The 23,473-nt window shown below is 44.9% G+C and overlaps 1 protein-coding gene across 1 annotated transcript in view; it reads right to left on the bottom strand.

Annotated features, from left to right (window-relative positions):
• LOC146185624 (B-cell receptor CD22-like) overlaps window positions 1-23,473 on the bottom strand; it is a 256,315-nt gene that overhangs the window by 98,621 nt on the left and 134,221 nt on the right. Inside the window, exon 2 of the mRNA XM_084606536.1 lies at window positions 3,676-4,005. Coding sequence (XP_084462662.1) covers window positions 3,676-4,005 — 330 coding nt within the window. The remainder of the gene's footprint in view (window positions 1-3,675; window positions 4,006-23,473) is intronic.

Genomic DNA, 23,473 nt, shown 5'->3' with positions numbered 1-23,473 from the left:
ATAAGTTAACCCTAAAAGTTTATTATTTATTTATACTAACATAATTCTTACTGCACTCGCATGCAAATAAACAACTCTTCTCTTTACCCATCACCAGGTTCTCGCAAAATAAACTGGTTCTACTTTAGCAATAAAAAAAAAAACGAACAGTGATTGTTATTTTGTTTGGTATTAAGGTATAATAGGCGAGATGAAACATCACTTTCTCGTGTTTTAGACGCCATACACATTCTGCTCTCCTTCTTTAGTATATGATAAGCGGCAATTTTGGTGTTACTACTTACCGTATTTACCCACTTACACAGTCACTTACCCAATTCCAGCGCGCCTCCGATTCTAACGCGCACTCGAGTTACGACAAAACAACAAAAAAATTGCAAACTCCGATTCTAAAGCGCGCCCAATTTCGGGAACCGAAAAAAAAAAAAACAAACAAAACTACAAGCCCCGCTTCTAAAGGGAATGTGATTTCCACGAACAAAAACAATAAGTAACCCTTTCTATATTTTCAGGCAGGAAAAGAAAATTTATTCACCCAAACTTATTCACAATCACTCTCCATTATCTCCTTCTCACTTTCCGACCACAACCTCTCGTCTTCAGTGTCGTCCATGGCATCAGAAAATTCCAGATTTCTTGAATACCTTCACAACCATAAGTGATAAAATTCCAAGCCAAGCTTCAGCCACCCATCTGGATATTTCCTCGATTGAGGCAAGCTTCAGCCTATTGCTGGCTGTGAAATGTGGCAGCCATTCATTAGTCACTTACTGTACAGTGCCCGAATGCTGTCTTTCACGGGCTCGTTGATACATACACCTAGTGGATGTAGCTGGGAAGTCATCCCACCCGGTAACACTACCGTCGTGCTACGGACTACGCTATAGCTTGCAACTCACGCCGCAAACGTAGCAAAACCGAGGCGAGGCGGTTCATCCCGTGAATTCATTTGTGTCACGCTCGCTGAGAGGAATGACAAGAGTCACACCGGCTGCAAATAGCTATGGCGACGAAGAAAACGACAAGCAAATGTGCTCCCATGGTTGCCAGCAACACGTGAGCTTCCACATCTTATAATGTCGATGACGATGGGCCGCTATGGGGTCCAAATCTAACGCGCATGCAATTTTAAGACTTATTTTCCCCGAAAAAAGGTGCGCGTTGCAATTGGGTAAATATTCAAGAAAATACCACTAGGTAATTTTACAGTCTATCTCATTTTGCCTCACATTCAAAACTGCTGCAATTAGTTACAGGAGCGACTAGGAGATTAGCTCCTCTCTTAGGCCTATAAGAACGACAGGTCAGACGGAACGGTATTGAATAGCTATGCCCTCTCGGTTTAGAAAATGCAAGCGTTTTAGGCTAGAAATAAAATAACAATTGAATATTTTGTTCACTTGCTTTCGCTTCGAATATAATTTTCGCAATTGAGCGTTGAAGCAACCAATGGGCAGCCAATCTGAGTAAACATGATTAGATGAATGCCATTTTTTCCCTTGGGAGAACAGGTTTTTCGCAGTGCATATAAGCTCTTGATCTCTAATTGTAGCTGTGTGTCGAGTCTACACGCACTCCTAGACTCTAGATCAAAAGGATTGCAGAGCCATTATTAAACAACAGTTAGTCGACAATGATGGACTTTATTAACTTTGAGATGCCGTTGCTGCAAAGGACTTCATATGTGTGTAATGCAGCAGCACTCTCACCAATATCAAACAACCTGTGCAACATTAAGGAGAATCAATTTGCTGTGCAAAAAAGCAATGATTAGAGAAATGACGTCAACATTAGAAACCCTGAGATAGCTTTAAATGTTTCCAATTAAGAAGAGTGATTCGAATATGAAGTGGGTGAAAGAGACTTAACACCTAAGCATACTTTCACACGGGGTAAAAGCAACGGTGCAAGCAATGTCTGCAGTCGTTACTGAACGTGTACTTAGTGGCAGCAAAATATTATCTTTGGCTTTTTAGCTTCTGATATTAGTCAAATTAACTAAAACTTCTATTGCAGCCATGTTTTATATATCACGAAGGAGCAGCTTTGGCTCTAAGTAAACGGACGACGAGTCTTTTTCGTCATCTTTACACCAAAGAGCATTTGCGCGGCGCAGAATGAAGAGGGCGAAATAAAGGAATAAACATAAACAATGGTAGCGCTTTGTCTGTGTTTATTTCTTTGCTTCGTCATATTCATTTTGCGCCATGTATCTATTTTTACCATGTACCAACTAGGCTAACACTCGATTCTGCTGAACCCTCTACAACGCTACTTTATGATGGTTTCTTTGGCACTGCTGCAGTGGGGCTCTTTAATGAACTACAGCGCTCCAATCCCGAGAACGGTAAAAAGTCACGCCTTCTCATTCGATGCCCAGGGACATAGCTGTGAGGAGTGTACATCGGTAAATGGTAGCTGTATAAAAAGGACGAACTTTTGAAAAGAAATGCTTCATCAGAACGTAATCATGATATGCGCAAGAGAAGCTTTGTGATTTACAGCTGCTTCCTCCTTATACACCCATTATTTCACGCACCCTTGGAAATGCTTGGCGTGGGGAAGTGTTCACTGCAGCTTTTGATTGTATATAAATGCTGAAAATGAAGGTAGAATCGCGAATACAGTAAACGGCTATAGCCACACCATAGGAAATGAAATATCGACGCTTGCGAGCCCAGGTGGAGATCGTAAACCTGTAATTTGGTCTGGCACTAAACCCTTGCTTCCAGACCCACCGCGGGAAGCTCTTAAAGCTAGTTTTAATCTTTCCTAGCTCGGCTGAAAGTTGGCGAGCACAGTTTTGTTTAATTTAGGTTCGAGGGAAAGCTCTCGCTTAGCCTTTCCCAAAACAGCAAGTTTAAGAAGAAAGCACGGACTCCTCCGCTTCCGGAAGATATTTTACGACAGCCGTAAACTGAACTCAGTTCCCAATATATGTAGCACCGAGAATGCTATAAGTTAGCAAAATTCACAACGTCCAGTAAAAATTGAATGCCGTTGCAGTTTCGCTTCAGATAACAAACTCCACTTTATCTGCTGGTGGTTTTTATTATTGCGAGTTTGCTTCAAAAGCTAAAATATAATGCCGTTACTTTACATCATGAAAGATACAATACATGCTATATTTGATTTTCATAACAAATATTTATTGCAGAGGCTTTCGTAAATATTGTTATTGAGGGGAAAGTTTAAACCACAATTTCTTTCCTAATCCGCTGTTCCTATTTCGCTCATTCTGATTTTTAAATTGGAGGTAACTTTTGTGCATGTTTTCTCTATATCCTTTGAAATAATTCGTCACTCGTCAAATATTCTAATGTAGCTGAATGATCGTATGGAACGTGTCTGTTCTCAATAAGGCTACGAATGTTTAACTGTTCTTAATTGAAAACATACTTATCAAGCATGTCGTCCGCTTACAAGGTAGATATCTTTATGTACAAAATCTGTGCCATAGTTTTTTTTTCTTTCTAAGGGATAGCGCCAGTAGTCACGGGATGACGGAAGCGAAGGAACGCAGTTATGCAGTCCGCCATGTTCTGATTGGCTTAGATCGGCGTAGCTTCCACACTGGTGCAGATAACTTGGGAGATGAAATGTGCAGAACTAAGCCACGTGTTCGTCTGCACGACTGACTAAAGAACAATGCACCATAGACAAAAAAATACATACCTAGCGTCTGCAACCTGGTGAAGGATAGCGATGGGCACTTCCCCTGTACGTAGGTGACGTCGCATTTGTACGTGCCCTCATCCTCCACCGTGAGCGGCTGGATGCGCAGGTGGGCGGACGCGTTGCCCGGCTGGAATGTGGCGCGGTGCGGTTCGCTCAGCGGACCCATGACGCGGTTCACCGTCTCCGAGAAGAGGTACACCCGCTGCCAGTCCTGTGACACGTTCTTGGTCCAGGTGATGAAGTAGACGCGGCCGCAGCTCGCCTCGTCCACCTCGCACGGCAGCACCGCCGAGCCTCCGACAAAGCCGGTCACGTTGTGCTCGCGCCCTGCGAAAGGGTGGGTTAAAATATAAAATTGGAGGTGGAGCTGCGATACGCAGCCAGCTAAACCGGCACGGGTATATTCTTACAGCTAAGCCTACACGGTCACTGCCTACACATTCACACACTCCGAAAAAGCTAGCTGCTATTCTGAAGAAAACAAAATTAGACTAAAAGAGATTTAAGCCGCTTCAGGGATGACCCCTTGTAACGTGTACAAAGCCAACCAAAGTTCTTGAAACGCATAATCTTTTTCTTATGTATGTCGTATTATTAAGGTGTGGTATCAGTATCCAATAACATTCAACACCCACAATTTTCCCTGATTACCCATTCCTGGACGGAGGGGGCTGGACTTTTCTGGGCCCGCTGCAGTCAATTTATGCCGGTCCTTTCACTACACCTCATTTCTGCAAGGGACGCGTTACCGGCTTTGCCATAGAAAGGACAAAGAAAAAAGTGCCTTCGTATTGAAGGAAGTAGACGTTCTAACACACGTTCGCTAAAAGATAAACATCCATGCCAGTCATCGGAAAAAAAAAATATATATATATTATGTTCTCTTCTTATACTCCGCCAAAATATTACTAAGTGGCACCAGTTCTATAATCATTCGAGGCCTTCATTAAGCGCCATTGTAAGGTAACCTAATATTTTTTATATCGCGCTGCCATTAGTCCAGTGACTGCGCAGAAGCGGACAAAGTGAATGTGTTCGCATAAAAGCAAAGTTACCGTTAGTAAAGCAGTTTAGTGCCAGAAATTATTCTTTTTTTTGCGAAATGTGATTACTCAGCTCTACTTTGCCGCGCATGTGTTATAAAAGCCATGCTTTTCCACTTTTTTAGCCATAAAACCCAACTTTGCCTTCCATTCCAAATATATAAATATGTTAGTATCTCTAAGCATCTCATCGGCTTTCATGGAAAATCCAGATAGCAAGTCGACGGAAACATGTTTATTGACAGCCTCGTTATGCACTTTTACTGCTGGCATCTGTGCGGGCATCTGGCCCCACCACAATCACGGCGGCCGAAGAGGGTGCTGGTTTGATTGTCGGGGACACTTTCCGTAAAGGCTGGCTCTGGGGTCTAAACCAACAAACTCTCCAAGCTTTGCCTAGAGCATAGTGATGGCCGCATTGTCGAGAGACAGCGGATGGGTCCAGTCGACGTAGCTGGCTGTACGGATGGCAGTCGGAATATCGGCGAGAGCCCTGATTCTAATGTCAGAATACTTTCGACAGTCCCATACAATATGGGCAGTGGTCGCTGGGCATCGGCAGGGGCGGCACATGCCTTTGTTGGGGTCGTTGTGAAATAATTTTTGTCTCAATGACGTGGTTAACGAAGTGTTAGTTGCGAAGTGGCGGGCTAATGTCTGCGTGGCACTCGATAACTCTTTCGGCTTAAGGGGAATGGGGCGCGCCTGGTCCTCGGCACGTTCCGCTTTTCCATTGCGGATGTGCTCAAGAGCCTTGCGCCGTCGCTTCCTCGCGATTGATTTAAAGGTCGAGGGTTCCAACGGGCAGGTTTTGGTACCCGCTATGGTTGAAAGTGCGTTCGGCGCGGTTGATATTTTTCGTGCTGCTGCTCGCGCCTCGCTGTTGGCCCACTCATTGCGTTGAAAGCCTGCATGTGCAGGCACCCATGAAAACGTCGCTCTAATGTTTAACGTGAGACTGAGCTCGTCAAATGTCTCTAATAAATCACCGGTAATTTTAGGGTATGCTTACGGACTCGAGGTCACTCGTCCGCACACTCCGTACGCGCGAGACGAGTCCGTGAAGAGATAGAGTCTGTGCTTAGAATCATATTTTAGAAAGGTTTGTAGAAGCCACTGCGCTGCCACAGTGTCGACGTCATCGACGATGGGCAGTATGGATGCATTCACCACACGATGGTTGACATCGACCTATGCCACCGTCCAGATATACTTCGGAACATCAGTGGCGCTGTTATTGACATTGGTTGTGGGGATTATTTTCTCTGCCATATCAGTATATATTATTGCGGTAGTAGGCGCTGGTTTGTTCTCTACGCTGGGGCTATGCGTCTTCGTGTAACGCTTGCGTCGCTCCAAGTTGCCGCACTGAGGAGCCATAATTCGTGGCAATGGCCTGCCATCTGTCAGCGAAATTGGCGGGGTCCAAGGCGGACACACATAAGCATTTGAAGGACGAACTTTTTTTAGCAGGATTGATACTTATGCAATTCGAAATTAATATAAATAAGAGGAAATTGTATGTGATGGCGCCAAACCTGAATAGAACTTCACTGCAAGCAAACTTTTCCGCGAAATCAACGCTCATAAAGTGAACTAAGTACAGTTTATTTCACCAAAACAAAAATTGTACTAACGAAGTAAAGGCTTTAATTACTTCCGCACCCTCGGCTCTAAATCGAGCTAAGACGGCTAATTGGGCTAGTTGGTAAGGATTCATAATACAGGAACAGCGCAAATAGACGACGGACAAGAAAAAGACTCACAAGCGCCTTGTGTGTCCTTTTCTTGTCCGTCGTCTTTAGCGCTGTTCCTATAGTATGAATCGGCTTGAGATATTTATTTGAGACTTGAGCCGTCGAAATTTTGTTAAATGCATTCGTAAGTCCTTAAGTTACCTATGTAACTTACAAATCATTTTGCTAAATTGCATTAAGTATACAAATGCGCAAATTATGAAGCGGGACTGTTCACCTCATACGATGGCAGCAAAAACAAGCCTTATTCGCGTCATTGACCTGAAACTTAACCCGATGAGCGGCCTGGTTATTAGTGCACTGCGTTCATATTTACAGAAAAGAAATTTATTTCTTTGAAGAAGTAGGTAATTATTTTCGCACCCATATGTTTTGCGACGTTAAAAAAATATGATTGCGTCCCTCTGATGCCAAATCACCTAAAAGCTTCTGCAAAACTTTCTTCGTATGACAAGGTTTACTTTCGCCCTTAAAATGTCGGGAATAAACCAACGCCGATGAACATCCCTGCTCTGGTTTGGTATGTGGGGTTTAACGTCCCAAAGCAACTCAGGCTATGAGAGACGCCGTAGTGGAGGACTCCGGAAATTTCGACCACCTGGGGTTCTTTAACGTGCACTGACATCGCACAGCACACGGGCGCGTTGCTTTTCGCCTCCACCGAAAAGCTGCCGCCGAGGCCGGGATTCGATCCCGGCGGGTTAACATCCCTGCTCTGAAGTTGTGTGTAATGGTATGGTATGGTATGGTATGGTATGGTATGGTATGGTATGGTATGGTATGGTATGGTATGGTATGGTATGGTATGGTATGGTATGGTATGGTATGGTATGGTATGGTATGGTATGGTATGGTATATGTTAGATATTATTGTTAACGTCTATATCTGCACTATATATTTAAACCTACTGATATCCCACAGCACATGGCCAGTTTTTCCTTTTGCTTCCGGTAAAATGTGGCTGCCGTAGCCGCGACTTGACCCTTAGTCTTTTGAGGTCAGGTGTAGCACTTGATGCGGGATCAATTCGATCAGGAGTAGCACAAAAATAAAAAGCAGTCCCTTTTTTTTTTTTTTGCCGCCCATTTTAACACGTTTTGCTTCCGGAGGTACAATGGGAAGAATTAAATTTTCATAATGAACGCCGCATGGGCACAACCACTTAACCGTTTCTAGAGTGCGCTGACCTCATTTTGCCTATCCAACGACGTCTTGTACAAACACACCTTTGCATCCTCTCAGCCCATGTGCCTATTAGTCATAGCTCTTCGCATCGAGTTCCTGCGCGCCTTTCACAATGAACCATCATCTGAACATCTGGGATTCAGCCGTATACATTGGCACGAATTCGTCAAAAGTATTACTAAACCAAACTTGCGACAACAGTGAGACAGTTTGTGAAATTGTGTCGTAATTGCCAGCGCCAAACGGTCTCTGGGGCCGGTCGGTTTGCTCCAACCTGTTCACCCGCCGAGAGCTCTGTTTCACCAAGCCGGCATCAACTTATTGATGGCGTTTTCTACGTCATCTTTTGGGAACAGAAGTATTGTTGTCACCACCGATTATTTATTATGTTATTGAAAAACAAAAGCCCCCTATCGTGGTAGTGCTGTTGAAATCGCTTTTTTTTTTTTTTTCATAAAACATCGAGCGTCGTTATGGCGCTCCAGTTGTTGATGTCGCAGACCACGGAAGTGCATTTAATGCGCTGCTAGTGAAGTAACGCGCTCAGTTGCACAGTTCAGCGGAGGACAACCGCCTATCACCCCCCGACCAACGGACTGACGGAACGCCTAGACAGAACCATGACCGATAGGATCTCCGTGCACGTGGATGTCGACCACAAGAACTGGCATGATTTGTTCCCGTTACATTTTCATGTAACACCGCAGTGCAAGAAACTACCGGCTACACTCATTGCCGTTTTATTTATGGACACGAAGTGATAACCACGTTAGATGCGATGCTCCTGCCAGGTGGAACATACGCTTCGGTCTCCGACACCGAAGAATTCGGCCAGCTTGCCGAAGAAGCCCTCCGGCTGACCAGGTTTCGCATTTGTCAGCACCAAAGCCATAAAGCGTAGCGCTGCAACCTCCATCACCAGGACGTCGAATATCATAGTGGTGACTAGGTCAAAGTATGGACCCTCATCCAGCAAAGAAGTGACTTTGAAAAACTCTTGCGTCTCTCTTCTTTTTTTTTTTTTTTTGGCCCCTATAGGGTTCTTTGCCGTTTTATAGTGCCGTGGATTATGAAGTCCTTCCGGACGGAACTGTCAGCTCTTCACGTCGCACTCCTCACTCTAACAAACCTTATCGCTCGCGTTAAGTGCTGCGTTTGGGCGTGCCGCTCTTTTGCTACCCTGTACACTGTCTATTCCTCCGTCACTTTTTTTTTTCTTATCATCCCGATTCTCCTCTTGAGGAGGGGGCGATGTAGCATGAATTGTGGGAACTGTCTGAATGGCATCGGTGTTTGTCATTGGTGTGACTCCATCGAGAACAGATGAAGGGACCAAAATGCGTTAGTGACCACAGGCTGCCTCACCGTCCGTTACTGCTTCTCTATTTTCACCTATGACAATATAATAACGCAGTGCTAGAATCACGCCTCTTGCTTCATTGTTCCAGAACTACAACATAGAAAGAAAGAAACTATGCACTATAAAAGAAATATTGAGACATCAAGCACCACATTTTGTCGATGGTCAGAGCATTTGCAGTTTTCGATACGTGTAAGAAAAATAATGCATTGGATAATTCATATTCCTTACGCCAACGCAGATGTATTCATCACTGTTTTTTCAAATTTATTCGGGGAGAAACCAAAAACAACATATTAATAAAATGGTCGTAGCGAAAATTGGCGCACAGCTTGCGAAGGAAGCAATAACCTCCGCACAAGATTTTTTCTTTTTTTTTCAAACCCACCGCGTGCGTCCGACTAGAAAAAGGAAACCATGATGTAGAGTGAGGGGGGGGGGGGGGGGTGCAATTTTTCTAGCACTTTTGAGGAATAAGAGGATCAGTCGGTCCTGTTCTCTATACGCGAGGAATATTTCACGCGAAGAAGCAAATAAATGAGACCAGAATCGGTTTCCCTTGAGGGAGCAGATAAGGCCCGAAACCGCCTTCGCGAAACGCTCTTGTACTGGTGGTGCTGCGGCTGCTTCTGCTGCTCTCGGAATATCTTTCCATTGTCGACGCTGATCAATAAATCATTGGTCCATTTCATGTGCCGCGGGCGAGGAAGAATGTCCAGAAAGGAAGTTTTTGCACTAAAGTTTCATGAATAAGGGCAAAATAAATGCAAATAGAAGCGTAGAAGCAGCGTAAGAAAGTGGCTGGAAAACGAACCAGGGATTTCTGTGGCTTGTTATGCCGCAGTCTAATTAGGACGTCCAAGGTTTCTGAGCGAAACGTGTGCCTAAAAAAGAAGCATGCCAGATATGCACTGAAATGAATTATATGCAATTGCTCACTTTGCATTTCCTTTTTTCTTTTTTTCATGTTTAGGAGCTCAACTCTAGTTTAATATGGACATTTGTTATCTGCTTCTAAGTCCAAAATAAGCAAAAACAGCGAGCTCCACTACCCATACTTTGGTATATTTTCGTTCTCAAACAGCTTTGCGTTCAATTTAAACCACAGTGGCCATTTCGAAGAAGAAGAGAAGAAGAAAGTAAGTGGATAGCTCTGCGTCATTTTGCGAGGAGCCTCTGCGGCATATCAAAGTCGTCGTCAGTGGCGCGGTACGTAAATTACTTGTTTACCACAAATTAATATTTGCGCTACTTCAAGTGCTCACAGGCCGGTGCTTGTTTGTGTCTGAGTGATAATAGAATTAGGCGAAATCTTATTCTTGTTTGTTGCATTATTTGTTGCAGTGGCATTAAATGTGCAATTTTCAATACAGCTTGCGCTGGGGTCGCGCTGGCTTTTCTATTATCTCGTGAACTTATACTTATATAATTTTCTGTCTATTCGCCTCGCAATAAAATGTGCAATAACCAAACGTCAGCTCGCTGTGCGTCAGAATTTCTCGTAATTCTTTCTCCTCCCTTTTTCAGACAAGATTTTTATCCTTTTAAGCACAAATTTCATATAGGTAACAAAAAACAAAACAGAATGGGGTAATAAAACCAACAGTTCACGAGCTGTAAATATTTACCCGTGAGTACTCAGATGATATTAGGACTCATTATGCTTATGACTTTTAGGTAATTATAAGACATTACAAGTGCTGAAAACAAAAAATATATCGCAGGCAATTTACGTAATTATTAAACTCAAGCAGCGCTTCAATTATTGCGCCTCTTTTTGCTCGTTGCGTATTAAGCGTTGTGGGCTGCATGAAAGTTTCTGAAGGCGATAAAAATTTAATGACACTTCTAAATGTGCTCTTTGATGTTGCGATGTTAATATTCAAGACATTGTCTTCATTGCAAAGATAAAACTTGATTTTATTAGTCGCCGAGCAACTATCCGTGCGCCTATATTACAAACGCAACAAAACGAAATAATAAACGCGACAAAAGAAGGATATCGTTGCGATTCCCAAAAGGCACGCGAAACGGCGGCATTTTCTCGCTCATCTCGGCCCTTTCCTCTGAGCATCCTTCATTAGCGATGTAAGCTTTGGGTATGCGATCCGACCTGCTGCGCTATGCATGGGAAGCGAGATCGCGCGCTCGATCCAGATATCACGCGGAGCAAGACGAAACGGCGGGATTTATTTCTATTTTTTGTTCGCCCTTGCTGAGGCTCGGGGCGGAAGCTGCTTCGTACGGAGGCCTTCGTGAGAAATCCAGGAAGCTCGCAGGGCTAAGGCGACGCCCTCAATCGAGGTAAGACCACACAAAAGAAAAAAAAAAGAAGTACGGAAAGAGAGGTATAAGGACAATAGGGAGATGCAGCGGATCTTGGCCCGTTCTCCTCTCCGTCAAGCTCTCGCTCCTACGACGCTAGGCCGGCGGCGTCTAATCTCATTATGCGAGCTTCGTCTCGAGTGGGCCGCATATATATCGCGCCAGCAGCGACGACCGAGCTCGGCTCTTTTTCATTTTTTTTTCTCACCCACGTGTTTATCGAGCCGGCGGTGAAACTTTGCAATAATACGGCTGCGGTCCTTGCCATGCGCCCTGCTTTGTTTATCCGTGGAGCCTACGCAGCGGCTCTTGCCTGCCTTCGTATTTGCTTTCGCCCTACACGCGGCCGCGTAGCAATGAGATTATTGGCGATAACGAAGAAAGAGAGAGAGAAGGAGAGTGGATGGATTGGTGAGTGAGAAGGAGATCCGCCAGAATTGAATGCCTCGGTATACGTAGTACGAACGTATCACCGCGGCAAATATCTGCACCGAGCCAGTGTCCCTGTACGCCAGTCCGGAGCCCGGCCAGTTATGGCCGTCTTGATTACGGGATATTACACTGTCGCGCAGTCTCTCCCCTGCGTGTGCGAGCTACTATCATCTGGTTACGCTGAAATTGGCCCTATCGTGTATGTGTGTGCCCGTGTGCGTGCTTCTGCAAGCTCATGTTTGTTTGGACAGTGCCAACAGTTGGCCTCCCTTTATTGCCCTACGTTAGGAGGCAATTAAATACGCACTTCCCGCCTCCACGTCCTCCTCCTTCACCGTCTCTCCCGTGCAATATAAGCACCCAACAGCTGAGGTTTTCTTCAGCGGGATTTAGGCACCGGTAAAAAAAAAAAAAAAGAGGAAAACAACCATCGCAAACCAACACTAAACCTTTCGGTCGTTTTCATTACGAAAGAGTCACACGTAGCAAGCTCCTTATTCAGCAGAAGTGAACGCACATCGTTACGAGCACTTCTTGAAGCCATTTACTTCTCCGTGTCTACCATGATGATGATTTCATTTTAATGACGCAAGAGCACCGTGACCATAACAGGCTGCGACTATCAGCATTTATTTATATCTTTAGTAGCATCATAACGCGGACTACGAAAGACATTTTGCCAAGAGAAGTCGGCCGGTAGACTAGGAGAAATCTGTTAGCAAATTAAATATTGAAGGATGCTTTCCTACCGTGGGTATCAATATTAACCGTATTTCAACTTTTCTTTTAGGAATATTTTTCTTAATACCACTCATCATGTCCGTGGGAAAGTGAACCCCAGCGTGCTGCTTCCTCATTTCGCCATCGAGAAGTTTCTACTGCATGTTCAAATCAAGACCGAAAAAATCACTTCAGAAACAATGCTTTCGCAGTCGGGGAATTATTAGCAGAATGCAATCCGTGACAATCCTAATCGTTAGAAGGAAAGATATGAAGGTAAAATTTTCGACGGTATCCAATTATCAGTATCCGATCACAATGCGTTAGCGTTATATATATATATGTGGTTTGGTTTGTGGGGTTTAACGTTCCAATGCGACTCAGACTATGAGAGACGCCGTAGTGGAGGAGTCCGGAAATTTAGACCACCTGGGGTTCTTAAACGTGCGCTGACATCGCACAGCACACGGGCGCCTTGCTCTTCGCCTCCACCGAAGGGGCCGCCGAGGCCAGGATTCGATCCCGCATCCTTGGTAATAGTAGTCGAGAGCCGTAGCCACTGCGCCACCCCGGATATATATATATATATATATATATATATATATATATATATATATATATATATATATATATATATATATATATATATATATATATATATATATATATATATATATATATATATATATATATATATATATATTGTTACGGACGATCAAGAAAAAGAAGCGGGCAATGGCGCGGACAGGAGCGCTCGCGCTAGGCCCGGCAACAATTCAATAAACGTCATCTCACTATCATCGACCATCTCTCTGTTCTTTGTTCTCCTGCTCTCATCGGCTTGCCGCTTCGTAACAATATATATATATATATATATATATATATATATATATATATATATATATGGATGCTTTTTATAGCCTCCCTCGTACTTCTTTCTTATAGTTCTTATGTTCTCGTCGTATTTACTTATATACTTCGCCACATGTTTTTTTTTTCTTTCTCATATAAACGTTTTAGCTCAAGTTTATGAATCAAACGGCTGAGCTCTGCAGAGTCATTCTTGGTCGTTGTTGGTGAATCTTTATTTTAAAAGACCAGTTTTGAGGGCAGGCAGCGACTGGGTCGGGTCTGCGCAACAGCCACCTTCCAGCCTCTCCGTGCTTTGCCCTGAAAGTGAAGGGAATGATTTCCCTCCCTCCGCTTACCACCTGCAATTGATGGCAGGTGGCAGTTGGCTCTTTCGTGTGTCAAACGTGACAATGTGGCATAGGCTAAACAAGCTCTTTCATCAAATGAGGCTTATATTGCTAACGTATTAATAATCTGGAGGAGGAGGATTCTGATCGCCAGTCAATTTAATTAGCGGTACAATACATTGTTTCTAAACTCTACACTGTCTACTTCGTCGAACATAACTTAGAAATAACGAATCTCGGATGAGGAAGGATCCGCTATCGCAGATCTATTATCCGATGCCTGCTCAGCAGGCGATGTCGTCCCAGCCGGCTAGTCCAGTAAGAAATGAAAGCACGCTACCACGCTCAACTTTGACCAACCCTTGGACCATCCCTCTTGCACACTAAAGCGCATATACACTGAGGCTGACATCAGTCTCCCCACAAGCGCACGCACACATACACACGTGCGCTTACTCCCACGAACGCACACCCAACGCACATCTCGCCGCGATCTCAACACAAGAAACAAAAGGACGCCGAATCCGGCGCAGGCCACTGCATCACTCGGAGCAACAGCTTTTCAGAGCACGGTTCGGTAAGAAGGCTGTCTTCCATCCGCTCCTGCTTCTCTTTCTTGATTTGTGCCTACGTACTGCACTTTTCTCTTACTTTTTTTATATTTCACCCGTGTGGGCCCTCCAGCCCGTGGGATGAGCAGCAAAGGGCTTCGTGTTGTGGCGCTCCCGTCACAGCAACACCACTGGGGGCGTCGAAGAGTTCTCCCGTCCCCCTTTTTTTTTTGTTTTATTTGGCTCGATACAGCCTCCCCCGGAAGAAACAGGCGAGCCGCCGGGCAGCCATCCCTTCCACGCGGGCATCCATTTGTCCAAAACTCGACGGCTCCGAAAAGACGTCAGGTGGCGCGTATTGCTCGAGCGCGCCGCCGGGCGCTGCTACAGCGGAGCCCTCTCCCCCTTTGACGCCGCATTCGAGGCACGCCCGGAGGCGGACGCTGTGCGAACCGGTAGCGCTGCACCACGGCGGCTGGACGCCTGTTCCATCCTTTCTATTCTTGCTCTCGCGGGATTTGTTCGCGGCGCGACGTTGGCTCCAGCGAGTCAGGCTGCGGCGCTGCTGTCATCCAAGTCAATGGTGATACCCGGTCGTTAATCACCAAGTGGCGCACATTTGGCCGCCTCCTCTTTCTCGAGTATACAGACGGCGCTATGCCGTGGCGGATACCCGAGGATTACGTCGGCTCACTTCCCTTTCGCTGCTCAACTTTTTCTCGGACATTCGGCTATGTGGAAGTTATCGCGTGTCCTAGATTTTTTTTTTTTTTTTTAAATCTCCCACTGGCTGTTTAGCTCTACTCCTAGTCCGTTGCACGACCAAACCATTGCCAGCGAGCGTGGCTTCTCGAGAATGTCTGCCCATCATCAGCGACGGTTCTGGATCTGTTTGTTTGCGAAGAAAAACAAAAACAATATTCTCACCGAGTCGCATTTCTTGATTTCTGCACTCACCTGCTTCGTTTTCCTTGTCTAAAAACGTGTTGAAGACCATAAGTATTTGACGTGCACTGACATCGCACAGCACACCGGCACCTGGCTTTTTTGCCGCCTGTTAAAAGCGGCCGCGGAGACCGGGATTCGATTCTGCATACTTGTTGTTGTGGCTGTAGGAAGAAGGAAACAAAAATAAACGGGCCTGCTATTGGCTCTGTTGCTAAGCCCCCTTCGCTACCTCGTGCAGACAAAAGAAAAAATAGAGCAGAAAGAAAAGGAAGACGGAAAGAAATACGCGCGCCGCAACAACAGCCGCCGTCGTCCACCACCGAAACGGTGGCGGGTGCAATGATGGCCTACAAAAGATAAAAATTTTGTGGCAGGCTAGACCCCGCTGCAAGCGGTGGTGACCCACCTGTCCCAGCCCCATCAGGGGCATACGTGGGCACAGTAGTCGAATACCCTAACCACTGCGCCATACCGACGAGGGTGGTAATGTATAGATCTCCTATAATAAAGGTCACTGTGCCGGCAGCAGATTGAGCTTGTTTGCTTTGTTGCACTTTTTTTTCAGCATGCATAAATAATTGTTCGGCGCTCGAAAAGTTATCGCCCTCAAAAGGCAGTCCGGCAGGCTATGCGCTCTACGCCTTTGATCCCATTACAACGTAGCAAAGGGTCCCAAAAAACAAAGAAAATAAAAAGACTAATGTAAGGAACAAGGTATAAGAGGCAGCAGTACTTCGCGAAGCCAGTGATGTTGGTGGCTGTACACAAGCTTTCTAGACTGACCGCAAGAAGGAAGAAAGCCGTGGCCACATGCTTGGCGGTCCGGGGCGAGCCAGGCGAGTGATGTCCCCCACAACCAAGGGCGAGACGAGGAAGCCGCTAAAGAAGGAGTGGGGAGCCCGGGACTCGCGCCGTTCGGCCGCCTGCCGCCACTGCTCGGGTGTCCCACCTAATGGCAAGATGGATGATTACGTAAGTAGACCACCGCGTTCCACGATGGAACGGCGCCGCAGCCTCTGGTCTCACTGGTACGCGCACGTGCGAGACAAAAGAAGAATGAGCCCTAGGCGCGGGGAGAGGGCCGGTGCCATGCCAGAATACATTCCGGTGATGAAGTGAGTTCTTCCCCTTTTCTCTCTCCTCTCTCCAGCAAGTACCCAGAGTGGACGCGGTCCCTCACTTCCTGGAGGCCCAGCAACACGAAGCCTAAGCTGCGAGTGAGCGTAAACCCTTTCTCCAGAGGACGGGGCCGCTGGTTTGGTTGCCGGCCATTAATCTTGTTCGTCCGGTCTCCAACCTGGAGAGGCGAATTATTTTTTTTTTTCCCGCATCCTCGGCATCCGAGAAGCGCAGCGCGTTCTTCTTCCGCTTCTGGGACGGCTGCTTTGTAGGCTCGCAGAAACTGATCTTCATCGGGAGGAGAAGGCGCCTCGTATAAGTGAATTTTTCGGCGGAAGTTGACTATGCCGGCCAAGAGAGAGACATGCAAGTAGAGGCGAAAAAGTGTTTTGGAAAGCGTATTATCAAGAGTCTATACACTTGGTGCTGCTGAGTTGCGGTTTTCTTGCGCTTCAAATTAAACGGAAGTGTTTTTTATTGCAGCGCTTTGTGCAGGACGTATTCGTGCCGCGAACGCTAAGCTTCACGCTCAGTTTGAGAATCCTCTAACTGCCAAGATCCAGACACACCGGTTGTTTCTCAACTCCCGTCACAAAATGAGTGTTTATGTACGGTTGCTACCGTTTGAGAGATTAGGACTAAATGAGGAGCCTGAAATTTGAATGTGTGCCTCGAAATGAAGTGTTTGAAAACGCAGGTGCGCTGGGGAATTACATGTTGCGTGCCTGTGCTGGCTAGAAAGGACCAAACGTAACCGAACTTTGCCTTTTTAGTTGTTGTTATTCATCTGCTACTTGAGATATCTTCTGTCTCTCTGGTGCAGATGACAGACGTTGATCTTGAAAACTCTTACATCCGTGCAGCCTTAAGACCACAAACGACTCCTGAAGCCTTACACTAAACCACTGACGTTGTTTCTCTTCTCACGGAATCAAAATATCTTCGGTATCTCGCTTTGAAGGCTGTGTAAACTGATCATATTCAGGTGGAGGAACACTGTGTAGAACTTACTGAACAATTTTTTGTTAGGTTTACAAATAGCCTTCAAATTTAAATAATCGTCGCTGTTTCTTTGTTTATTGTAATGAAATCCCACCCCGTATGTAATACCCCTGCAGGGTCCTTTAAGGAATTATAACTGAACTGAACTGGACGCAATATTCCGAAATCTCGACTTGTTGCAAGACTGAATGAAATCTTGGATCTCAATATTTTCAACAGTTGTCCGCTTCATCAAGGCCTGTCTGTCAATGTAACTATGTCGTGATTTTGTTCTCCATAGCCGTATTCGACGATTTCACCTTTCATATATTTCAGTAGTCATCAGAAGTGTTGCAGGGGCAGTCACACAATACAAGTGCTCTTTTGTGTGGATTCCTCTGAATGTGCATTTTAAACGTGCAGTGACTCCGTACCTGGAGGCATCACCTATAGCGAGAACAGCGTCGCTCGCTCAGCTCCCTTTAATGGGTTAACCTTGTCGGGCAGCCGGAGTAGGTTGAAAGAGCGGGAGGGGCACCGATCGATGTTTCCTTCCCAGCACAAAGAAGTTTATCCTAAAAGAGCGCTGAGCACCTATTACGTAATGCTTCCGTTAATCTTGCAGAAGAGAGTCTATGAATACGCTCTTGTTGCACAGATAGTCAAAGTTCCCAGCCTTTTGATGGCTAATCCGGTTCATCCATTGAAACGGTGAAATGAGATACTTTCTCCTCAGCAGATTCGAACTAAGCGACAAATAGCGAGAACCTTGTCACGCACTCCATAAAATAGCATTAGATAATCTTTTATGGCAACCTCGACGGCAAATAAGGGAGGAAATACGTTTTTCCGAGATGCTGCACTTATTCGCCCATTTCTTCTGTTCAGTTTCATTGAAACTGCTTTTGCAGACTCCCTCAGATCAAAAGGGAGCAAACATCATAGCCCGAAAGGCCGTGCACCGTCCTGATTGCGTTTGCATCAAGCATAAACTACCATAAGGAGCGTTAGGAGCAGTTCGAAGTGGCGTCAGGAAAAAAATTGAAGCTTTTTCAGTAAAGATTAAGTTCCCCTGACGTCAACTTTTGTTACAATCGGTTAGACTCGTGTATATTACCTCAAAGGGGGCGCCGAGCACTGGTATTAATAATTCCCTTTGCCCGAACGGCTGCGGCAAGAAACGCAAGTTTCTTGATTGATAGGAATTCAAGGAACGAGCATTCAGCTCTATTTTAACCGAGAAACGAAAATAGGATTTAAGCATCAAATGTGGGTGTAGATAAAAACTGCACTTAATGCCACACAAACAATCGAGCCAGACATCCGTCACTTTAAACACGTAAAAACTCTAATGTTGGGGTTTATTCAGTTTATTATTATATAAAAGTGCCAACAAACATCGTAAAAATTGCACCTCGACCATTTCCCCTTTTCGAGCATAAACCGCTTCGTCGTCGGAGAATTTAACGACAGCCGTCCAGACATCACGACCAAGCGGACATCGAACAGCGTTCTATTTGCTTTGACTTCGTTCAGAAAGTTTTGTGTACCTTGAACTAAAAACACGCGAAGCGCATGCAAGATGAAATCAATGATAAAAAAACAAACAAACTAATAATGAATGAATGAAAATCGAAATGGAAAGCCAGCCACAGGCTGTTTTGCTTCCTTACAGTGGGCAACAGGCGAGCAAGTCCGTACAGGCTCTAGGAAAGCCAAGCGACTCCCTAGGGAGTCGTGAAAAGAAAGACCCTCGGCTTCGTTCTTCTCTTCCTAGGGACTTGTAGATTCGTTTTATCTCATTTTGCTGGCTGCGGTTCCCCATCTCGGAGCACGGGCTGTCTGTCGTTCGTGCGCGAGCTCTGCGTTTTCGGACCGAGGCACTCTAGGACATCTTCCTCGTAAATTTGGGAGCTATTGCGACAGTCGCCGACCAACCGGCGAAGCCCGCAAGAATTGTTGCCGTCTGCTACAGCACCGAAGTTTGATCTCTTACTTCAATTTTGTGTGTCTTGTGTCGTTTCTCTTGCGCACGTAACATTGATGCTGCCTTGACTGCATCAAGCTCGGAACGAGCTCTTGTAAACTACTGTTTTATAAATTTGGTTCATATTAATCTTCTTTTCCCTAGATAATATTACTTGCTAGAAGGAAATATGGTTCAGACATAACAGTGATTGAAACATTGTAATGAAAATACTTTAATTTATTTGCTTTACCAAGTTATTTGTAATGTAAAGAATTACTTTTTTGTTCTGGCGGTTTAGAATGATGTAATGAAATAATTTAGGGCAGTAATTTTGCATCAAAAGAATAATTCCTTTTGATATTACTTTCAGTGAAGTGAATCACTGCTCTTTCTGTAGACGATGCTATGTACACCCGGCAGTGTACCGCGAAAGCAGAAGCGACGCGCAGCAAGCCGGGACCAGTGCAACGGATCGCCAAAGAGAGGCAAAATTGAGTAGGAACTCTGTGTCTGAAACCACAGACTCGCGGTGTCCTGTGTCGCCGGATCACAACCATTCCCTAAGCAGTAAGATATATAAGATATAAAACGTGCAATGGCCGCCGAAGGGACGGATATTGCAAGGCAGTCGGAGGCCAAAACCAGCTGGGAGCGCCAAGTGGCACTCTCTGTGGCGTCGGCTAGGGCACAGTGGCGCCTGACTACACTCGCTGCCGTGGAGCGAGGGAGGAGTGAAGGGGGGATGGAAAAGAGGCAGGCAGGAATGTACATAACATGAACGTTACTAAGCTCAAGGTGTCATGGTCGATTCCTTGAACCTCAGAGCGGATAAACCTCCTTCAAGGGTCTACGGCTACGGGCAGGTAAAGCACTTGGATCGCCACTGGATTTTTCTTGAGCGCAGTGAGAGTTGGATCACGTTTCTTTTTCTGCTGTCTTATTGCCTTTGTCTTACCTTTGTAATAGCGAGTGCGGCAGGAAAAACGGAGGGAATAGTTTGTCAAAGTGCACATCTCGTCTGGGAAGAGGTGGTTGTTTTGATTACTAGCTTTGCTTAATTTCTGTACGGATTAAAACGAGAAAGTAATTGAAAAGTAATTGCATTACTCTCCAGAAGGAATTTAATTTAATACTATTACTTACAGGAAATAATAATTAGTAATGTTATTTATTTACATTTTTGCAATTTTCAGCGAAGTGATTGGCACTGTAACTTTATTACCTTTAAAAAGTAGTTTTGCCATAAATTTTGTGATTAGAATTAATTAAATCCAGAACAAGGAACATATTTAGTCGTTGAATCGCATCGTGCGCGCACCGCTACGTGTCTTGCTCATATTCTTCGTTGTCTGCGCTCACACTGGGGGAATATATATGGTAACAAAAGTTCACGTGACCCAATATAAGCAATTTTCATAATATAAATAAAATGCTGCTAAATGTGCTTTGAAATTCATTGCAGTTGGGTGAATATGAACGAATGCGTCGGAATGAAGAACGCAGAACAGGAAGAGAAAAAAAAAAGCAGTAATGAAAGTGTCGTGCCTTTCCCTGGGACAACGATGAACATATTATTCTCGAGAATTCCAGAGCGATAAGGCATCTGGGAAGCTGTAAAGGAACAGGCCGCGGAGAAAAACGACCCGGCGAGAGCTTTTTCAAGGTGAAATGAAAAATGGTGCCTGCATGTCGTGGACGTTCCTTCTCTATTCAAGATTCCTCTAAGACGTTGGAGTGCGGCAAGCTTTTTGTCTCCTTTCCGCTCGCTTCGTCCTCCCGGCGCTGTTGTAAGCGCTTGCTCCGGAAAATGTTGGACAATTCGTTTCTCTGTCTTCTCTTTCTTCCCTTAATCAGTTGGTGCGCTGCTTTCGCGAACTGTAGCGTAGTTATTTCTCTTCTGTCTCGGCAAATTGGGATATTCGTGAATTCTAGCTGATGTGCAGCGACTTTAATCATAAAACGGACCGGATAGATGTAAGCCAAGCGCTATACTTAGTGCTGTAACTTATAACTTCTTTTTTTAAACGAGACTGCCGGTGATTACAGAGAATAAGAGAAACCCAAAGCTAACAAAGCTGGACTTGTTTTCTCTTGTAATCAGGCATGCTAGTAGGTATCACAAAGCCGGTTATTTTCAGCAATCAGTCCACACCAGAGGCGTTTGTTAGGTTTAAGCATTTGCAAGTGCAGCATAGAGGAAACGAAACAGGAAACACTCGTTAAAATGGAATAAGGGAGCAGGGAAGAGCACACTGCCTTGAGGACACTGTACCTTCTTGTTCTGTATTCATCACGTGAAAGGAAAGCAGAACTAACCGCAGAAAGGGGGAACAGGGAAGGAAAATGAATATATGCGAGCATGGATGGGAACAAATGCAGTATTACGTGGGTTCAAAAGTGACGCCTGATTACAGATGGCATTGAATTGCGTTATGTTGACACCGAGACTTGCTGCTATACACGTGTCAGACGTGTCACACGTGCTACTGCATCTTTATTAATCTTTATTCTTTTGTGCTTATTCTTTCTCCCGTTTTTTTCTCTTTCACCTTTTTGTTTTACTTTCAAGGGAAAAATGATAGAGATGCTCTTGTGCCCTTAACAGTGTTGAATAGTCTTTACGTGTTTCTTTTAAAACGAGTCTCATGTCCATTCTTCTCTATAAAGCGCACGGAAATGCTTCTACGAGTTAACCAATTAGCGCTAACAGAAGGTATACTTACAGCTTACGCGCTAATTCTGCGTCCTGACATTATTGATGTGCTTTTAAGGGGGGTTGGGTAGAATTATATGCTCGCACCTTAGTTCTTTAAGGAATGACTGTGCAATGGGGTGAAAGGATTACACGTTCCAAGTATATGGGACCGCTTTCGTGGATGGCAAACGACTGACTGACTGATTAAAAAATTGATTGATTGATTGATTGATTGATTGGTTGATTGATTGATTGATTGTTTCAATGAGTGAGTGAGTGAGTGAGTGAGTGAGTGAGTGAGTGAGTGAGTGAGTGAGTGAGTGAGTGAGTGAGTGAGTGAGTGAGTGAGTGAGTGAGTGAGTGAGTGAGTGAGTGAGTGAGAGGGCGAGCGAGTATCACCTTTAACAAGCAATGAGAATCAACTTAAAGCATAATGAATAATACTGAAATGAACAGTGACATGGAAACACAATTCGAGTTTTAACCTAGTTCGATAGAGGACACCATGCGGAAGCTATAGTTTGCTTTACCCGCGCAAGGACACGTGTATTGTGACTCACAATCTAATGGGAGAACCATAAGTAAGGCACACGAGATCCGAAATCGTTAGTGGGCTCTAGCGTCTGTAGTGCGTTCGCACTAAAATTAGATTTACAAGTGGCTGTGCAAATTAAATGTTTGTGTTTGACTAGACTGGACTTCAATTAATGTACGCAGTCATCATGGCTGCAAAGTTTTTAGATAGGTATCGCATTTAAACAAACGAATGCCGGCAACGCGGTGAGCATGTGTCGCTTGAAAAGATGTAGTGCCAAAACGTACAACACTCAGAGACAAACAGAGGTGCTTCATCTTTTCAAAAGAACATGCCCCAGTTAGCCGCCCAGCAGGTAATTTTGAGCATGTGTCCTTTAGCCCTTTACTACCCGTTATCATGCCTCTTCTTTTGTTAACCCATTTCAAATGCGGCTCCAGGACTTGTTCTCAATTGTTAGCCGTTGCTTCGTAGCCTTAGCTATAGACCTATTTCGTTAAATGATAGCTTAGCTCATGTAATGCCATTAGGGCTATGCGCAAAAAAGACAACACAAAAAACAGAGGCAACGACAGGACGAGCGGACTACCTCTGGAGCCACTCTGGTGTCTGTAGTTCTTTTTTTGTTCTTAACTTATCAGAAATGCTGTAGGCTGCCCCCAGCAGTACGGCTAATAGCTACACATGCGGAACAGCCCTCTTTGTCTTCTAGCTTGGCGAAAACAAACTAATTGCAGTCTACGCTAACATATATGCGAATGAATAAACATATATTCAAAACATTTCCGAGTGCCCACCAATGCATATTCACGACGCTGTAGTGTAGAACAAGTATTATTGTATTTTTGCAAAAAACACTGCTGTAGCGAGTAGAATGCGTGTTAGGGCTCAACGTTTTAAATATATCAGTGTGCAACTTCCTATGCACGAGCCAGGCAAGCACATTTTTGAAGCCGAGCGTTGCGAGACGAGATA

The sequence above is a fragment of the Amblyomma maculatum genome, chromosome 6 (assembly GCF_055883805.1).
Source record: "Amblyomma maculatum isolate TAMU_Amacu chromosome 6, ASM5588380v1, whole genome shotgun sequence".
Classification (NCBI taxonomy): domain Eukaryota; kingdom Metazoa; phylum Arthropoda; class Arachnida; order Ixodida; family Ixodidae; genus Amblyomma; species Amblyomma maculatum.
This window is presented reverse-complemented; position numbering and strand designations above follow the sequence as displayed.